Below are 20,840 nucleotides of genomic sequence, written 5' to 3'. Positions count from 1 at the left end.
GACCGAACACTTATTTTCAGTCTGGCGTGAGAGGGAAGAGAGAGTACCTGGTTCTCGGTAGTCCGGCGTGAGAGGCGGAGGGGATCTAGGCGGTACTCGACGAGAGAGAGCAGGGATTCCAACGGTTCTTGATCAGAGAGAGATGTTGTATCCGGCGTCAGCGGCGGCGACATCTCTGGCATCATCGGCCAGTTGAGAGAGAGAGAAAGGAATTTTGATAATGGGGATCGAGCACTTTAAGTAGGGTTTAGGCTGACAGTTGGATCTGATCAAAATCCAATGGTTAGCGTCATTCCACTCATCTTGCGCTGTTACTACTATATATATATATATATCAAAAAATGTTTTCAAAATAGATAATATTTTTAAGATATAGAGATTTTTCAGTACTATATCGGGTTGATAATTTTACTACAAAATCTCAACAAACCACAGTGAGGGTGCTGAGATAAAAGTACCGAATCAAACCCCGTTAGCGCAGTGATGTTTCTGGGTTTTTCTGGTTTTGGCAAGGGTTTCTCGTTATTTAAAAAAAAAAACAAAAAGCACACGGAGTCATGCCAGCAAGCGTGAGTTAGGTATCTGATCCTGTGGGTGGTTTCTCCGTTTAAATATTAAAAAAACAACAACAGGGAACCGAAATCGCTTAGACGTGCCAGCCCCACTAAGTTCTCGAGGAAACCTTCACCATTCTCTCTCTCTCTCTCTCTGCTTCTTCCCGACTCGCTTGCATGGAAGAATTGCGGATCCAATGCTCACGTCTCCCCTCTCGCCCCTCTCCTCTCCTGCCCTCCTCCTCCTTCTCCTCCCGTTCTTCTTCCCTCTCCCTCGATTCGACGCAGCAATCCACGATCTCTCTTTCTTACACGCGAAATCTCGTCCCCAGAAGCCCCAGGGATCGTGCCCCACTCGCCGTCAACGCCATCCCTCTCCAGCAGGATCGGCTCTCTCCTCGTCTCTTTGATAATACTCTTCCTTCCAAAGGTCTTCTTCTTCCTGCTTCTGCTTTTGAGTCGTTGTCGTCTTCGGTTTTGTTCATGACCATGATCAACTTCTTCTTCTTCTTCTTAATTCCTTTTGGTTCGCCGCAGAGGTGTTGAAGATCTGGCGGAGCGCGGACGCCGTGTGCTTCGACGTCGACAGCACGGTGTGCGTCGATGAAGGGATCGACGAGTTGGCAGAGTTCTGTGGCGCCGGAGAAGCCGTTGCCGAGTGGACAAAGAGGTGAGTTTGGTGACGGAACGGGGTTGGGAAGTTTTGATTTTTTTTTATTTTTGTTTTTGCTGATTTTTTTTGTTTTACTGTTTTTTTTTTCTTGGGGGCACAGGGCAATGAGTGGAACCGTTCCTCTTCAGGAAGCTCTGACCGCGAGGCTTAACCTGTTCAAGCCTTCCTTAGCCCAATTGAACGATTTCCTCAGCAAGAGGCCGCCCAGGTGAGAGGATTGGTGTTTTCTATATATTTTTCTCCAATTTTCTTTGTTCGATCTCCCTTCCCTCCCTTTGTCCTTAGTTTCACTCCTAATCATTGATGCTGACAATAGATTTTCTTCATAGATTTTCAACTAACCACGATGTGTGGTTTTAGCAAAACTCCTTTTAAAGCACGTTCCATATCAAACCCTGTTGGCGCACGGGTGTGTCCATAACTTTTAGAGGTAGTTGTCCCCACCGGAAGCTTTCCTTAGCTTCGGTGGGTTCCTGGTCATAACAAAAAAATAAAACTTGAAAAAAAAAAAAAATCCGAACTCCCGTCTTTTCAAAAGATCGGCCAAAAAAATACTTTATTTAGAGAGAAGCTAGAACACAAAAACTTATATTTGAAGTAAAATGCTGTTAAAAAAACTTATATTTAAGTAAAATCTCATTGTTACTATATCTTTAACTCATAGAAAAATCTCTCTCTCTCTCTCTCTCATATATATATATATATATATATATATATTAGGAAAATGAAAACCTCTCCAATGAACAATGAACGTTTTATTTGATTTTTGGTGTTTTTTTCAAATTTCCAACCGTACAGATGTGATCTATATATACTTGTTTTTATAGGAATCAGTTCTTGGAGCATTTGATTCCAATGCATGGAAAGGTTTTTATAAGTTTCAAAATTAATGACTTATAATTTTCATAAATTTTTTTAGGCTCCAAATACCATTTTCTATCTAAAATTCATGATCCAAGTGTCGATTTATAATAAATCAATCATGCTGATCACGTCTGTATGGTCAGAATTTTAAAAAAACCACCAAAAAATTTCATTGAGGAGGTTTGAAAGGGTTTCATTCCCAATATAAATGAAAACCTACCCAATGGCTACCAAACCTGTCCAATGGATGTGTTATTGGATTTTTGGTATTTTGTTCAAAATTGTGATCATACAAATGTGATTTATATGCTTGTTTTTATAAGAATCAGTTCTTGAAAGCATTTTATTCCGATGCATGGATAGGTTTTTATAAGTTTCAAATGTACAATTTTCATAAATTTTTGAGGCTCCAAAAATATTTTTTTATCCAAAATTCATGATTCAAATGTCGATTTCTCGTAAATCAATTATGCTGAACACATCTGTATAGTCATAATTTTGGAAAAAAAAACACCAAAAAATTTCCTTATACGTACCGCAAACATTGTTTTTCTGATTTTTTCTACAACTCTTCTTTTATTGCCGCTCTCTCAGGCGTCTTTTTGAATGGGACCTTTAATATAACGTATTCTGGGCCTACTCCCCAGTGAGCAGGGGAACCTCAAAAGTTTTACCAACCCGAGGCCAGACAATTAATATGCAATCGGTGATGAAGGGTGCTGTTGGACTATAAAAAAAAAACATCAGGGTTGACCGGATTCGATTTTCAATGAACAGGCCTGATTCTGGATCTAAATCCGACTCAGAAATATGATGGAATTACAAATTCAGATATGATTTGACCGCTTGGGCTGGATCCACATAAAACAGCTCAAGTAATTTCCTTGTGAAATAAATTAAATTAGATGAATTAAACCCAGTTCCGAACCTATTCACTCATCTGATTCTGACCCGGATCCAACTAAACCTGGCAGTATTTTCTTTGAATTTGACTCTATAATGCGAACATTATTTTGGACATATTTGCCTGGAATAACTTTGATCATGTTGGATATCACATTCACTTTAGAGAGCGTCCAAATGGCATAAACCAATTTCTTTGATAAAAGAAGACCAAAAATCAATCTTGACAACTTGAAAAACATCCGATGAGCGCCTCCATTGGAACTAGATGCTAATGCTGATTTGTTTTCAAACTAATAACACAAGTTTCAATTTTCATATGATATATACTCATCTCATAGACACTACCGTTTTGGAACCTAGAGTAATTAAGACCAAAAGTTTCATCTTAAGATGCTAAAAAGAAACCTAAGGTGCAATTAGTCCATCTGATAACTGCAGATGCATCATATACCTTTTGAATTTTTCATTTATCTAAAGAATTCAGGGCCTAACATCAAATTACTATGATGAGAATGATGTCATGTTGGTGAGGAAAAGATCTTTATCATCAGCAAACAAAAAAATGGGAATCGTCGTCTAAAGAAAGGCATTGAGAAATGCAGATGTATAGTGCCTTTCACATGACTGCTTTTTCAAATCTCTCAAATTGGATTTTTGTTTCCATACATGCCATTGTTTCTTACTCCTGCAGGGCGCAACTATATAAATTTTATCCTTTTAAATGCTTTCCAGAACAATTGTCAATACTAAGTAGCAGACACAAACAAAACACAATCATGTTTGAGGGTCATAATAATGATGGCATCCTTGTTGGATGATACATGTATATACATTTATTGGCGAATTCGTCGTTATACAAAACTATAAGAATTCTGTGGATTAGCGACAGACGATATCCGACGTTAATCCGTCACAAATCCATCGCTGAACTGTTCAGCGATGGACTGACGACAACTTTGCAATGGATAGAGTTCGTCACAATTTCTTGATCGCTAATTAGCGACATAACTAATTTGTTGCTTATTTGCGTTGGATTAGCGAATGTCATGATCCGTCGCTAATTCATCTCTAAATAAACATTAATTTGGTTCTGCGACAGATACATATTTGTCGCTAAAATTTAACGACAAATATGTATCCGTCTCTAATATCCATCGCCCATTTCGCGATGAATTACATTCTGTCACAAAACATCAACTGATTCAATTTTTGAAACAGATAAATATCAGTCCCTAATTTGTCGCTAAATTGGCGATGAATACTATTCATCGCCAAATACCATTGCCATTTTGCTGAATATTAGCAATAGATAATATCCATCGCTAATCTATCGTCAAATTTTAAAAAAATAAAATAATTTTATTTCAATAAAAATATCGAGAAAGAATTTCTCGTTATACAATTTATATAACCTGTGTATAAAACAAAGTACACATAAAAAATACATACACAAGGTAGGTGAAACAAATTTAACAGAAGTTATAAGTGAAAAAATTAATAACCCAGTATAATCCTTGCCAAGTTGTAATTAGTTACAAGTGAACATATACAAAGAGTTTCGTTTGAAATAACAAGTACGTTAAACAAATTCAACACATGAAGCTAATCCTTTCCAAGATTTGGAGCATCATTCTCTTAATTGTCTCGATCTGCTCCTCCATCCATGCCTCCATAAGCTCCTCTACGCTGATCGTCTTCAGCATCCTACAAGAGAACCAAAATGTTAGTATTGATAAACAAAATATAATGAAATAAATTATATGCAATGCACCTAATCTAAGGCAATCAAAGTAACATGGCTGAATGATACATAAACTAGCAATAAAGTGAAGGACATTAACAAAATTCACTGGTTGTCAAAAAAAAATTCATAGTGATTCAATCATGCTTATATGTGTTCTAAGGTTGTCAAAAAACTTTCATAGTGATTCAATCATGCATATATGTGTTATAAGGCTGTCAAAAAATTTTCATAGTGATTCAATCATGCATATATGTGTTCTAAGGTTGTAAAAAAAATTTATAGTAATTCAATCATGCATATATGTGTTCTAAGGCTGTCAAAAAAAATTTATATTGATTTAATCATTTATATATTTGTTCAAAGGCTGACAAAAAAATTATAGTGATTCAATAATGCAGATACGTGTTCTAAGGTTGTCAAAAAAATGTCATAGTGATTCAATAATGCATATATGTGTTCTAAGGTGTCATAAAAATTGTATAGTGATTCAATCATGCATATATGTGTTCAAAAGGTGTCAAAAAAATTTATAGTGATTCAATCATGCATATATGTATTCTAAGGTTGGCAAAAAAGTTTCATAGTGATTCAATCATACATATATGTATTCTAAGGTTGTCAAATAAAATCCATAGTGATTCAAGTATGCATATATATTTTTTAAGGTTGTCAAATAAATTTCATAGTGATTCAATCATGCATATATGTATTCTAAGGTTGTCAATAAAAGTTCATAGTGATTCGATCATGCATATATGTATTCTAAGGTTGTCAATAAAAGTTCATAGTGATTCGATCATGCATATATGTGTTGTAAGGTTGTCAAAAAAATTAAATAGTGATTCAATCATACATATATGTGTTCTATGATTGTAAAAAAAATTTATAGTGATTCAATCATGCATATATGTGTTCTAAGGGTGTCAAAAAAATTATATAGTGATTCAATCATGCATATATGTGTTCTAAGGTTGGCAAAAAAAAATCATAGTGATTCAATCATGCATATATGTGTTCTAAGGTTGTCAAATAAAATCCATCGTGATTCAATCGTGCATATATGTATTCTAAAGGTATCAAAAAAATTTATAGTGATTCAATCATGCATACATGTGTTCTAAGGTTGGCAAAAAAATTTCATAGTGATTTAATCATACACATATGTGGTCTAAGGTTGTCAAAAAACTTTCACAGTGATTCAATCATGCATATATGTGTTATAAGGCTGTCAAATAAAATCCATAGTGATTCAATTATGCATATATGTGTTCTAAGGTTGTCATAAAAATTGTATAGTGATTCAATCATGCATATATGTGTTCTAAGGTTGTCAAATAAAATCCACAATGATTTAATCATGCACATATGTGTTCTAAGGCTATCATAAAAATTGTATAGTAATTCAATCATGCATATATGTGTTCTAAAGGTGTCAAAAAAATTATAGTGATTTAATCATGCATATATGTGTTCTAAGGTTGTCAAATAAAATTTATAGTGATTTAATCATATATATATATATGTGGTCTACGGTTGTCAAAATTTTTTTATAGTGATTCAATCATGCATATATATGTTATAAGGTTATCAAAAAAAAATTGTAGTGATTCAATCATGCATATATATGTTCTAATGCTGTCAAAAAAAATTTGTAGTGATTTAATTATGCATATGTGTTCTAAGGTTGTCAAAAAAAAATTATAGTGATGAAATCATGCTTATATGTGTTCTAAGATTGCCAAAAAACTTTCATAGTAATTCAATCATGCATGTATGTGTTATAAGGCAGTCAAATAAAATCCATAGTGATTCAATTATGCGTATATGTGTTTTAAGGCTGTCATAAAAATTTTATAGTGATTCAATTATGCGTATATGTGTTTTAAGGCTGTCATAAAAATTTTATAGTGATTCAATCATGCATATATGTGTTCTAAAGGTGTCAAAAAAAATTATAGTGATTCAATCATGCATATATGTGTTCTAAGGTTGTCAAATAAAATTTATAGTGATTCAATCATACGTATATGTGCTCTACGATTGTCAAAAAAATTTCATAGTGACTCAATCATGCATATATGTGTTCTAAGGTTATCAAATTTTTTTTATAGTGATTCAATCATGCATATATATGTTCTAATGCTGTAAAAAAAATTTTGTAGCAATTCAATCATGTATATATGTGTTCTAAGGTTGTCAAAAAAAATTCATAGTGATGAAATCATGCTTATATGTGTTCTAAGGTTGTAAAAAAACTTTCATAGTGATTCAATTATGCATATATGTATTATAAGGCAGTCAAATAAAATTCATAGTGATTCAATCTTGCATATATGTGTTCTAAGGCTGTCTTAAAATTTTTATAGTGATTCAATCATGCATACATGTGTTCTAATGCTATCAATAAAATTTCATAGTGATTCAATCATGCATATATGTATTCAATCATGCATATACGTATTGGAATCTAATGACATGAAACTTTAAATATATATTGAAATAAACGTTATACGTACCTGACAGGCACCAGAGCTCATGTTGAAGGCAGACGAAGTTCTCCTATTACAAAAAAAGTTGCACAACTCATTATAGACAAGGTTGAGAATAACTTCTTGTAAAAAGTCACGCATTGTGTTCTGAAGAAGCTGACAGACACCATCCCAAGAAATAGTAGGGTCAATCAGACGCTAGGAGTTGATGCTGGCGGGAAAACTGTGAGAGCCCTAGCTACAGGAGGCAATGACTGGTGTGATGTTCATATTACTCCCAAACTCGAACACACGACATTTTTTTGGTTCACCGGTTGTAGTCACCCATGCTGCAGGATCAAAAGGCGGATGCTGAGTGGAGTCATCGCCATATCTCTCTACCATCTGCTGCTCATATGACTCCTACAAAGTAATGATTATAGTATGAATTAATAATTAAGACTTATAATGTTTATGATAATATAATTCATGATAACTTGTATATTATAATATTTATTAATATAATAAATACATACCATTGTCGTTCTCGCCTTCTCTGATACGAACTCTCCCGTACTCTTATGTTTATGTGTTTCAACAAACACATCCTTGTAAGGCACAGAGCCTCTTTTTTCGGCTTCTTGCAAGGTTAAATGATAAAAAAATTAATTAGAAAGTATGCAGAAATACTTATAAATTTGACAATATATATTGATGAGTTACTATTTTCTTTTGGTGGCTCCCAAAAGTCCTAGAACCACCTGTGTGTAGATGGGCATCGGGCATCTTCGTTCGATTTTATGCAGCCTTTGTTGAGCGATTTCAAAATTCATGACTCGCCCGCTTGTCGCCCATTGCATCCCAATAATCTAACCTGATAGTAGAAGGCCCATAACTCTTCCACTGCAGTGGATCATCTATCCCACCAGCTGCTTTTATTGTTGTATTCTTCATATTGTGAAGCATGTCGGCAAATGGACTGACAACCACCTGTCACACTAGCCTCACGTCCTACTCCCCCTTCATAGTCGCGAAGCGATTCGAAACCTACAAATAATTTCAGAAAGTTAGTACACATGACTATAAGAAAAAATTAAATATGAAACACATTAGCTATGATAAACGATTGTATACCATGAATGAGGACCATAATCTGTCCAACACCTCCTTCGGGTACTCTTTCCATTGAGTGACCGGTCCTGGAAGATGCTGAACTAGTGACTTCCTAATTTTTCAAATTACTTCTTGTAGCTCAAACCTTGCACTGTATATGAATCGGTACACATTAACAATCGACTATCGATATACACTATTTATAAGATAAGTATTGAACAAGTGACAATGAAATACTTACGATCGACTATCAATATACACTATTTGAATGAGTCATCATGTGTTAGACTGAGAAGACCCTTCATCCGGCGTTATCTCGTGATGTGTATGAGTAGCTGGTGTAGGTGGGTCATGTGCAGGTGAAACATCATCTATGGAACAATGAGTTAGAAATTCACACAATGCATATTTAAACTAATCAAGTATATAATTATTTAAATGATATACCTATCAAAACTGTATGTGAAGACGAAGGTTGAGACTGACGATCACTGAGCTGAGATCCTATAAAGACGATTAACAAGTAATAATTTTTATATCAACATATAAGCAAAAATATAATGAATGCCTATATTTAAATATAACACAAAGACATCTACCTAATGTTGTCCCACGGCCTCCACTTGGTCTTCGACCACTGGGTGCTCGACCACTTTGACCTCCACGAACCATATTCTAACAAATAAAAATATTATTTGGATCAGTTACATAACTCTTGATCTTAGCATGGACATGACATATGCATTAAATGTAAAGATTTAAAGGTCTTACATGAATCAGTTTTATAACTATACATGAACTGTGCATGTACATGCTAAGTATGCATGGAATGTAACATGATATGCAAGATATAATGTTAAAATAGATGATGCATATGAGAAAGTGATGTTGTATGTATTACAAGATGTATTTCACTAGCTCGAGTATGCTTCCTCATCACTTGTTTGACTTTTATATTCTTTTTCTTCCTCTTCCTCCTCTTCGTTCTCTTTGTCTTCTTCTTCTTCATTGGGTGACCATCCATTTGGTATATCATTTGGATCACATTCTTCCATATGTGTGTCATCAGACAATGGAGATGTGACATCAAGACCACGTATGACATCGTAACCATAAAAGAAGTCATACATATCATCTGATTGATAGTAATCACCCTCTTCAACAATCTTGTCTTCATGTAACTGATCATACTCGATATATAATTTAGACTTCACCTTGCAAACCGCCCAGCATTAATTTTTATCTGACTTCCTTATATTCAGATATGAAGTATAATAAACTTATTGAGCTTGCGATGCTAATATGAATGGTTCATATGTTCCAAACCTTGATTTATGATTCACCTTCACAATGCCTGAGGCTTTGTCGACTCTTGTTGTTGTGGGATCAAACCAATGACACTTGAATAAAGTTACCATATTATTTATGCCTAAGTAAGTCAACTCCATCATTTCTTCTATAACATCGTAGTAGTCAAGTTCATTTTCACTGTAATTACTACCCTTGACACACACGCCACTATTCATCATTAACTTGTTTACACTGTAGTCTTTTGTATGAAATTGATAATCATTTACGATGTACCTGTTGTAACATTGCACAACTTTGGTCGGACCATTTTATAAATCACATATTCCTTGGTCATTAACATTACAATGGCGAACCTACAAGCATAAACAATGACTGTAAACATGAACAATTAAGTAACATATTGTTGTTTACATGGAAAGAATGCATGTCATCGTCCTTACCAACTCTTTCAACCATGCCCCAAACTTATTTTCATGCTCTTTTTGTACTTCTGAATCAGTGAGATGTGAAAGTTCTCTTCGCAACTCCAAATCAAATTGTCTGCACTTAATAAATAATTATATTACCGAACCATATATGTAGAGAACTTAGTGTAACATATTATGTATACTTACTCGATGTAGGGGTCGATTTCTGAGCAATTAAAAAGGATATAGATTTGTGATGCGTCTTGCTCTCGATCTTTCAAGAGTCTTGACCGGCAACTGCCAAAAGCATTCCCAAGTCATTTAAATATCGATAGTTTGTCATCCACAATAACGTGTTCTTCATCATCATTACGAGGTGGGCAAGTGTAACATGTTGGAATGTGAGGCTCAAAGTACGTAGATAAGAAATTTGAAATCTCTTCTAAAGTGTACGCCTCACAAATTGAACCTTCCGCTCTCTGAACCTTTTTTTTAAGGTCAAACATGCATCTGTCAATAATATATATCTTGTAATACAATAAATTCTCAATAGCATTAGAGAGAAAAATATAAATAAAAATATACCTTTCAAATGAGTACATCTACCGATATTGCACAAGACCACCAACCCTAAGTTCATATGGCAAGTGTATCATCACATGTTCATAACATCGAAAAATGTTGACGAAAATATCTTCTCTAGCTAACAAATAATAGTGACGATAGAATCTTCAAAATTCTTTACCTCAGTTACTACAACTTCTGATGCACACAATGTTCTAAAAAATCAACTCAACTCAGATAATACCCCCTATATAGGTTTGTCTAACATATCATGGAATGCTAGGGGAATCAACTGTTGCATGATGACATGACAATTATGGCTCTTCAACCTATATAATTGTCCATCGTCTATCTTCACAGCCCGAGCAATGTTAGAGACGTAGCCATCTGAAAATCTCAACTGTCTCAACCACTGACATACCTACTTTACTTGATCTAGTCCAAACACATACCTTGCCTTTGGTTTCAGTACTTTGCCATTGTATTCTTGGAGTTCCAATTCTGGTCTTTTACATATTACTTTTAAATCCATACGGGCCTTCGGATTATCCTTCATTTTCTCTTTTACATTCATTACCGTATTGAACACATTATCAAACACATTTTTCTCCACATGCATCACATCCAAATTATGTCGTATCAATAAGGTCGGCCAATATGGTAGTTCCCAAAATATAGATTTCTTTGTCCAATTGTGATCCTTCCCAAATCCAAAGAAGGTTGTCACACTACAGGCATCTGTCAGTCCATATGAAAAGTATCGCAATCGTCTTAAAATCTCTATGCCAGACAACCGTGCTGGTAGACCTTCTATTTCAGTTATGCCTGCTCAGAATGCATTCCTTTGTCGTCAGAACAGATGGTCGCTGGGTAGAAATCGACGGTGACAATCAAACCAACACGACTTCCTTCCATACGTCAATCTAAAAGATTTTGTATCTTTCATGCAGTACGGACATGCCAACCTCCCATATGTGCTTCAACCAGATAACATATCATATGCAGGGAAGTCACTAATTATCCATAGAACAATAACCTTCATAATGAAGTTTTGTTTTTTATGGGCATCGTACGTGAGAATATCATTATCCTATAGTATTTTCAGTTCATCAATCAATGACCTTAAATATACATCAAGATTTTAACCCGGAGACGTCAGACTAGAGATTAATAGAGACAAGAAAAGATTTTGACGCTTCATACACAAGCTTGGAGGAAGGTTGTATGATGTGACAAATACCGTCCAACATGAGTATGGGGTTGATCTACCCCCAAATGGATTAAATCCATCTGTACATAAATCGAGCCTAACATTTCTCACTTTCATTGCGAAGGTCTGATGAGTACGATCAAAATGCTTTCAGGCTTTCGCGTCAACAGGATGCATGATCTTGTCTTCATCATGTCAAACTTTATTTGCATGCCATCTCATGTGTTTAGTTGTTCTCGAAAACATATACAGTCGTTGCAATCTAGGGGTAAGAGGGAAGTAGCAGAGTGACTTGTATGACACTTTTTTTGACCTCGTGATAGCATTGCCCCTTGTCTTTGGCTTGAACCGAGGATGCCCACATGACGGACATGATCTGCTATTTTCTTGATCTTTGAAATACAACATGCAGTGATTTGGATAAGCATTTATCTTTTGATACCCCATTCCTAAAGTGTTGACCATAGCCTTCGCACGGTAAAAATTTTATGGCAATTTCTCATCTTTGGGCAATATACTCTTCACAATAGAGCACATACGGTCAAAACATGATTGACTCAAATTATACTCTGACTTCAAATTCAGTTGTTAAAGAACTGCAAACAAGATAGTGTGACTCTCGCAATCATTCTGCAATGGCTCATCAACATCTCTAAGTAAGTCATAAAATCTACTAAATGCATCATTTGTTGCTTCTTACTCTACCCCAGTTGGTACATCACTAGGACCCATAGCAGAACCCGGTTCTGGTCCTGCTACATCAAATATCAAATTCACATATGGATGGTGCACCACATCCACCCGTGCGTCAAAATTATTCCAAAATTCTTTACCATGAAGCGTTCAATTCTGATAACCACTAACAAAACCCTTCCTGTATAGGTGATGTCTAATGCCACGAGGTTCTACAAATTGATTGTTCTTACACATCGTGCAGGGGCACCTGATCCGACCGGTGGGATCCACTGTACTGACACTTGTCCTTGCAAATTCAATAAAACTATCAACACCATCCATATATTCAAGCAACACATCATTATCAACTATCATACGATACATCCATTCACGGTTTGCAGCCATTTTGTCCTATGATGTTATAGATATTATCTTAACCAGTTAAAAGAGAATCATAATAATGTTATGATGAAGAAAATATTTAATTTATCATGCATTGATGGTGGATGTAATGATTTGATATATATATATATATATAATGTCATTCACCTCCAAGAAAACTATTGTCATGCAAAAGTAGTTTTTTTGTTTCAGTTAATACGTAATTTTTTTTCCTCTCTACGATAAACATGCTTAACATAAAATGCAATTTCATGAACTATTATGCATGCATTGACAATTCAATATTTTTGTGTGTAACACTATCATATCATATTTAGACACATGACAAGGATATTTAGAAAGATGAAATCATATTCACAAACACGATACATTCATTTTAAGTATATTTTCATGATATAATTTCACATGGAATGCATAATCAAATCGAAAATAACTTCATGAAAGCATAGATAGTCATGTCAAACATTGCAATACATTCAATCATTCATATCATAACAATGTCAAACATGTACCTACAACAAACACACTTAATATCCCGCTAACTACAACCATGGTCTCCGAACTACAAAAATAAGAACACTTCTATTCACATACATTCAAATCATGCTCAGCATGATCTCCAAACTACAACAAAACAGTCCTAGATATCCACAACTAAGTGAGTGTGTGAGCAGAAAAGTGTTGTATCCAAGACAGTAAATAACATGTGATGCGCTTGCATCACTTACTCACCATAGGTATTTACCCGATTTGCATGCTTTTTCATTTGTATTTTTCTTATTTCTTTTCGCATGGTATTTTAAGCTGCATATGATGCTTAGCATTAAGCATCGCACATTTTGCTCTGTTACGCACTTGCAATGCACATTTATATAGGCAATACAATGTAATGAAGAAGGAGAAAGCGAGGGGGGCAAGGGTAAGCGACGGGGCCCGGAGCTGGGCTGGGCTCGGCAACCTGGCCGAGCCCAACCCGAGCCTGCCAAACGGGGGGGGGGGAGAGAGAGAGAAAAGGGATGCAGTGCCAAAGAGAGGAAAAACAGGGAGGGGGCTAAGCCCCTCCCCTGTCAAACGAGAAAAGGGAGAAGGCGATGGGGGTGGGCTTGCTTTAGCCAGACCCAGAGCAAGCAATGGGGCCCGGAGCTGGAGTGGGCTCGGCAACCTGGTCGAGCCCAACCCGAGCTCGACCCTGCCAGGGGGGGGGGAGAAAAGGGAGGTCGAAGGGCCAATGCCCTCCGGTCGGTGCCAAAGGAGAGGGAAAACAGGAAGGAGCCGAGCCCCTCCCCTGTCAAACGAGAAGAGAGAGAAAGTGAGGGGGGTGGGCTTGCCTAAGCTCGACCCAGAGCAAGTGAGGGGGCTCGAAGTTGGGGTGGGCTCGACAACCTGGCTAAGCCCAACCCGAGCCCAACCCTGCCAAAAGGGGGAGGGGGAGAAAAGGGAGGCCAGAGGACCAATGCCCTCCGGTCGGTGTCAAAGGAGAGGAAAAATAGGGAGGGGTCGAGCCCCTCCCCTGTCAAACGAGAAGAGGGAGAAAGCGAGGGGGGTGGGCACCGACGCCCTCCCCTTTGTCACAAACGATCGGAAAAGGAGAAAAGAGACAAGGAGAAAGAAGATGAAGAAGAAAACAACGGAGAGGGGGGAAGAGTTCACCTGAGAGGGCCGGACGCAGCGTGGGAGTCGCCTGCGTTGGTGGCCGGAATACGGTGAGCGGGATAGAGGGCTCACCCGAGGGAAAGGGGCGACAGAGGGGGAACGAACGAGGGAGGAGAACGGGAGGTGGCTGGCGAGGTCTCCGGAGGGAGCTGTCAGATGGTGGGTCGACGAAGAGCAGGGGCAAAGAAGGAGAGCAAAAACTGTGGTGATCGGCAGAAGAGGGGAGAGAGAGAAAGAGCAGGGAGAGGAGAGTATTTCTCGCCCTAGATGACCCGTTTTACATTGAAAATTAGCGACGAAAGCATTCTATCTCAAATGTTGAAGCAAATTAGCGATGAAAAAATTCTGCCGCGAAGTTACGACGGAGTTTGACATAAAATATTTCTGTCGCTAATTAGCGACGGATGTTGAGACAAAATTTTTCAATCGTTAATTCCACAACTAATTTTAATTTTATGGACGGCTAGTTTTCTCTAGCTAATCCGTCGCAAATTTGTGACAAATTATTTTCGTCGCAAAATTCCATTGCTAATTAACGTTTTTTTTGTAGTTGAACTTGTTGAGAGTGCATATGAGAACTTAGAACAATTTATCTTTGAAAGACATTCTTGGAAAAAACAAGGACTACATTATCAGTTTATCACAAAAGAAATCACCATCAGCTGTTTACACAATGAATATGGCTGAAGCAATCATTCGTTGGTCAAATATGCATCTAGAAATGCTTCTGTCCAAGACGTTGGAAAAACTGAAGGTTAAAATCCTTAGGCACAGATGCTACTTATATGTTCAAACTTGTTTTTATCAAATGTTATTCTGCTCTGATGTACTATGTACTTGGGCATGATCATCGAGGACAATTCCTTTTGATGGCTAGTTCCATATAAGGAATAAAACGTACTTTCCTTGAATTAGACCAAAGCGGCCAGATAACCAAGGACATTATGTTAATCTGAAAATAAAATGGGATAAGCTTATTATTAGCATCATTTCCCATATAATGTGTTCAAATGTACCATAAATTGTTGATGGATGATCAAGTTGATAGATGAAGCTACCAACTTTACCTAGCGTTTGTCCATCTGGCTCCTTATCACAGCCTATTTGTTTTACCTATAGAACCAACCTGATTCAATTCATGACCAAGGACATTATGTTAATCTGAGAATAAAAATAGAACAAGCTTATTATTAGAATGGTTTCCCATATAATGTCTTCAAACGTAACTTACATTGTTAATGGATGATCATGTTGGTAGATGAAGCTACCAAATTTATGGTCCCTTATCAAAGCCTACTGAACCAACCTGGTTCAACTCATGATTTTCCGTGTAATTTCTTTTTTTTCTTTGGTATAGATTAATCTGCCCAGTTGCAAGGCCATGTTACACGTTCTTATAAATTATCATGATAGCTCTCGTTTGTCTAATGTTATTTTCATATAAATGACATTTTTATCCTTTTCTTATGTTGTCTGATTTACGATCATATGTTTGATAGAATCCCATTCATTAGAATTCCTTTCTACTGCATGTGTGTTTCCTCTATGTATTAACATATTAATTCTCTGCTGAGGTGAGCTCTATATTTTCTTAAGCAGGATCTCTCCAGGCATAGTTGATTTAGTGAAAAAGCTGAAGGCTAAAAATATCAATGTCTACCTTGTTTCTGGAGGTTTTCGTCAAATGATCAACGTATGCTGCTCAACTTGAGACTTGAGGCAGTTGACTTCTTACTTTCAATTACTATACAACGAGAAAGTTTTGTTTGCTATATTATGTTTATGTTGCATGTGGGTGTTTGAATTATGTATATTATTTTTTTTTGGTCATTATGTTCTTTATTTTCTTGCTTTAACTTACAAGTCACTGACCCAAGGGGTTAGCATAGTTGGAACGGGCCTCGGCTGTCAGACAGGCAGTCTGGGTTCGATGCCTGCGGGCGTTATCCCCTTTCCTTAAGCCGAAGCCGGTGGCTACCTGGGGTCAAGGGGTGCGCCCGGGTTTACACCTCTATGGAAAAAAAACTTACAAGTCACTTCTGCACACGATCAACAAGACTTTAAAAAGGAAATTGTTTTAGTTAATTTAACCATTAGAGTGGTAAAACTCCTCCAGAATTTTCTACATTTAGTTTGACTTACAATATTTGGAGATATTAACCCAGCTGGATGCATAGAAATTGGTTAGACATAATAAAAAAGATTACGTAAGGACGAATACTTCACATGTCATGCTTGACCTTCCATAGATGACCTACATAAAGTCGTTAAGAGCATGAAGTTTCATCAATTGAGTTTTACAAAAATAAGACATAATAAAATATTAGTCTATCTGAATGCTTTGCTTCTCTAGTTTCAACATGTTAAATAAAGAAGCTAGTGATTTAGATGTAAAGTATTCAAAATAGTGAAGGCATTGAGCTTGACCAATCTTTAAGATACCTATAAAATGTTACTATTGAATTAGGAAACAAATCATGCTGTGTATGTGTTCTGGAAAGGGAAAAAAAGCTCACTGAGGCTTTTCTATATGACATTCAGCTGTTAATTCCTTTTCTGGCTTCATAATGCCAAAGCATGGACGGCAACCGATTACTTGTCAGACTGAATATGATAATGATTGAACCATTTAAGTTCCTGCAGGTCCTTTAAGTGATTGTTCTAGAATAATAAGCATTTGTGAGTACGTGTGTGTGTGCACTCTAGCGTCCATGTTGCCTGCAACCTATGCAGGATTTCTTGTCTTGCATTACTACAGTAAGTCCTCGTGATCCAAATGCAAGGTTTCAATGGGTTGGGTCTGATGGAGCATGCCTAGTATTGACTCGATAACGCCTGGGTTAGAACGCCTGACAGGATACAGTAGCCTTGCTGTATTAGGTCAGTAAGAATAGCGACATGACATAGAGCTGATTTAAGAATTTCTTGCCTAGATCTGGGGCTACACCATGTCCAACTTCATTTGCATCACTTTGGTGAAAAGAAGGATTTTGCCTGCTAAGTTTAGTTTTAATTCTCAAGTCATAAACAGTTGAAACCACATCAGGGGCAAATACTTCTTGGCATTAATGTAGTAGGTCCCTACAGGGTGGACATTGTCTGAACCTGCATCCACTGAGGTCAACAGTGTCTATGAACTACTGACAACCCTATTGGAAACGTGTATTGCACTGGCAGTTGGTGTTGATATTCCTCTTTTAGTCCAAGTTCTGATGGAATTCTGTATCATCATCATACTAGAGGTATTGAACATAATGGCAAGTTGATAAATTGTATCAGTTCATTTATCAGACGGAAGATGGATTTTGAGCTTGTGAGCCTAATTATATTTGATGAAGAAAGAACTTGGAATGGTCAAACTGTAACCAGCTTCAGATTGAGTAGTTGAATCAACTTCCAAAGCTGGAAAAGAGGAGCTACAACTTGCAAGTGGCAAGTTATGATTGCATGACAAAATCATGCACATTAAATGCCCAGTAGTGAGGTTGAATGAAAAGACTGCAAGAATTTGAAATTGCCTGAAGGATCAGTATAAATATTTTAGAAACAAGTGGCTCTAGATGTATTAATAATACTAAATTGTTGATAGAATATCTTTGTTTTTTGCCATCTATTCATTAAATACATTTTTGTTAAGCATGCTATCATACAATTAAAGGCACATGGGAGTGAGAATTTGTTTCCTGCAATATATTTGGTCAAAAGATGATCATGTAATCCAATCTTGTGGTTCCCTTAATGGCAAAAGAGAAATAGTTTTTATTATTTTATATCTGAAACAAAAGGATATCATATAATCAAAGAGTCACATAGCAAGTCATTATTTCCCTGAAACCTATATTTTATCATGCCAAGTAGTTGTGACTGGTAGACAGCAAGTCTAATCTTTAGATAGATGCAGTTCTAATTTTTTCATGTTCATTGCATTTGTATCATGCCTCTTAATAGGGCTTACTGTCAAAGTTCCAAAACTGCATTTTCATTTGTTATTGTAGACTTTATTTGGAGCTGTTAAACTGTTATTATTTTTCTTTATCTTTTTTTTGGTGGGCACCGCTACTACCATTGCTGCTGCTGCGGCTACTACTATTATTGCCTCAGTTACTAGCTGCTACTACTACTACTACTACACCTCCTCCTCTACTGCTACTGCTACTACTAGCACTACTATAATAATAATGTTATTATTGTTGTTGCTGTTGTTGTCAACATAATCTATATAGACTTGAAAGCTATTGATGTTGTTCTTTATGCGAAAAGATATATATCTAAAATTTTGCCAGTGCTTGATGATGTTTCATTACTTAATCCCGTGTGGAAGTATAAGGCACCTTTCTTTCTGCAGATGTAGATCATCATTGTGATAGCTAGTCCAGTAGAGACACACTATCTGAGGTGCAGGTCTCATACTGAATTCCTACCAGTGTCTAACCATCACAATAAAATAAAATAATAAGATGTCCTGTGTTTTAACAAGTTGGTAGATTCATGCTCCTAATTAGTTTCCGAAGCCATTGTAAATATCCACGGATTTGGCAGAAAAGCAGAACTTCTCACTTTAAGTTCTAACTGAGAAAAACTTGTCATGTAGCCTGTTGCATCACTTCTAGGAATTCCACATGAGAATATATATGCAAATCAGCTGCTATTTGGAAGTTCTGGTGAGTTCATTGGATTTGACACAGAAGAGCCAACGTCTAGAAGTGGAGGCAAAGCTGTTGCTGTTGAGAATATAAAGAAGGTAGCATCTGTCTATTTCTTCCTTGAGGTTAAATTTTGTGGAAGTTTAATTGCATTATGATCCTTTTGTAAATGTGGGATGCAGAAGCATGGGTACAAGGTGATGATCATGGTTGGTGATGGGGCAACAGACCTAGAGGTAAATACTTGTATTTCCATCGGCATAGTCAATAAAGCCTTCACTGACCTTTACCTTTTCCTTTTTATCCATTTTTATCTGTTCAGGCCCGTAGAGAAGGTGCAGCTGACTTGTTTATCTGTTATGGAGGAGTTCAGCTGCGTGAGCATGTCTCTGCGAAAGCTGATTGGCTGGTCTTCAATTTCCAAGATTTGATAGAGGCATTTGGCATCAACAATTAGAGTTATTCTTTGTTTGGTGCATATATGGCTTCTGTCATGTCTACATTATATTGTCCCTTAATTAAATGTATAATCTCAATGACTCAGTTATTTTTTCTTTTCTGGAACGATTATTTGGGGGCAATAAGGGGTAGTTGTTGGTCTAATGCTGGTGAAGGTCAGTTTTTGCATAACTTGTTCCCATTATGGATGATGTAATTCAGTTTGGAAACTACATGGCACCTAGCCTGCCTGACTTATGTTGGACAAGTGGCGCCTTCATTTTCTAGTTGTTCAATCTCTTGATTGTACGTATAAGCAATTATAGTTTCATTATTGACTCACCAAACCTTCAGGTGAAAAAGATTGCAGCCTTATACCATGGGGAAATGATGGTTACAATTTTTCAACTGCTAAAAAAGAGGGTGAATTTGTGCTGGTCGAATTAGTTAGAACATGGAGGTACATTTTTCATTGATTTCAGCTGTTTAAGAATTGTGGGACTCAGCCAGCTGGAACACAACCAACAAAGTTTTTGTTACTCTTTCTACCCTACTTTAGGCTTGATCTCAACCATAGATAGGTAGCCCTTGGCTGCATGAGGAAGCTGCAGAAGGAATTGCTTGCAAAACAGTTTCCTTTTGACGGGTTTTTTTTCCACAAGGGCTTACAAGGTGAAATTGCGGGAAGTAGGCTGGAAGACTCTTTGTTGTTAAGTTGCATCTAAATATTGGGGGGTCAAATGAGATAGCTTGATGGTTAGGTTGCACTATCATAACCAAGGGTCTTGTGTTTGAATCCTATGGGGGCTGTCCAGCAGTTTGACTATGAAAAAGGTTACATGTAAAAACATCAGCATCGATTGTATTTGATCTAGAACATCAGAATTTTGGCAAACATGTCTATCAGATTTTTTCTTATGCTAATCTTCTTGATGACTTATGGTTTCCAATTTCAGGATCAGTAACCACTATGGTTCTTGCATTGTTTCAAGCTTGATTAATCATGATTGTCTATCTGTGTCTGGAGTGGTGCTAAGTCTACCAATATACTCCCAACAGAAACTTGCAGAAGTTACATATATTCTGGAATTGGAAGGCAATCATCTTCCAATTTTCATATTTTCCCAAGTTAGCATTTACAGGCACTTTCACTTTCTGCAACTTCCACCAACAAATTGGATACAAACAATGTTAACAAAGGAAGGTAAAAAGAAA

At 36.7% G+C, this 20,840-nt stretch overlaps 1 protein-coding gene across 1 annotated transcript; it reads left to right on the top strand.

The window, feature by feature from the left end:
• Positions 1–731: 731 nt before the first annotated feature.
• On the top strand, positions 732–19,702 carry LOC149846383 (phosphoserine phosphatase, chloroplastic-like). Its single transcript, XM_089991125.1, has 7 exons — positions 732–984; positions 1,092–1,224; positions 1,328–1,435; positions 16,144–16,237; positions 19,136–19,285; positions 19,370–19,423; positions 19,510–19,702. Exons 1-7 carry the CDS (start codon positions 732–734, stop codon positions 19,642–19,644), a joined length of 927 nt encoding a protein of 308 aa, XP_089847251.1. The 3' UTR covers positions 19,645–19,702.
• The last annotated feature ends 1,138 nt before the right edge of the window (positions 19,703–20,840 follow it).

The sequence above is a fragment of the Nuphar pumila genome, chromosome 2 (genome assembly GCF_984573655.1).
Source record: "Nuphar pumila chromosome 2, dmNupPumi1.hap1.1, whole genome shotgun sequence".
Lineage (NCBI taxonomy): Eukaryota > Viridiplantae > Streptophyta > Magnoliopsida > Nymphaeales > Nymphaeaceae > Nuphar > Nuphar pumila.
Note: the sequence above shows the minus strand (reverse complement) of the source record. Positions and strands in the feature narration are given on the sequence as shown.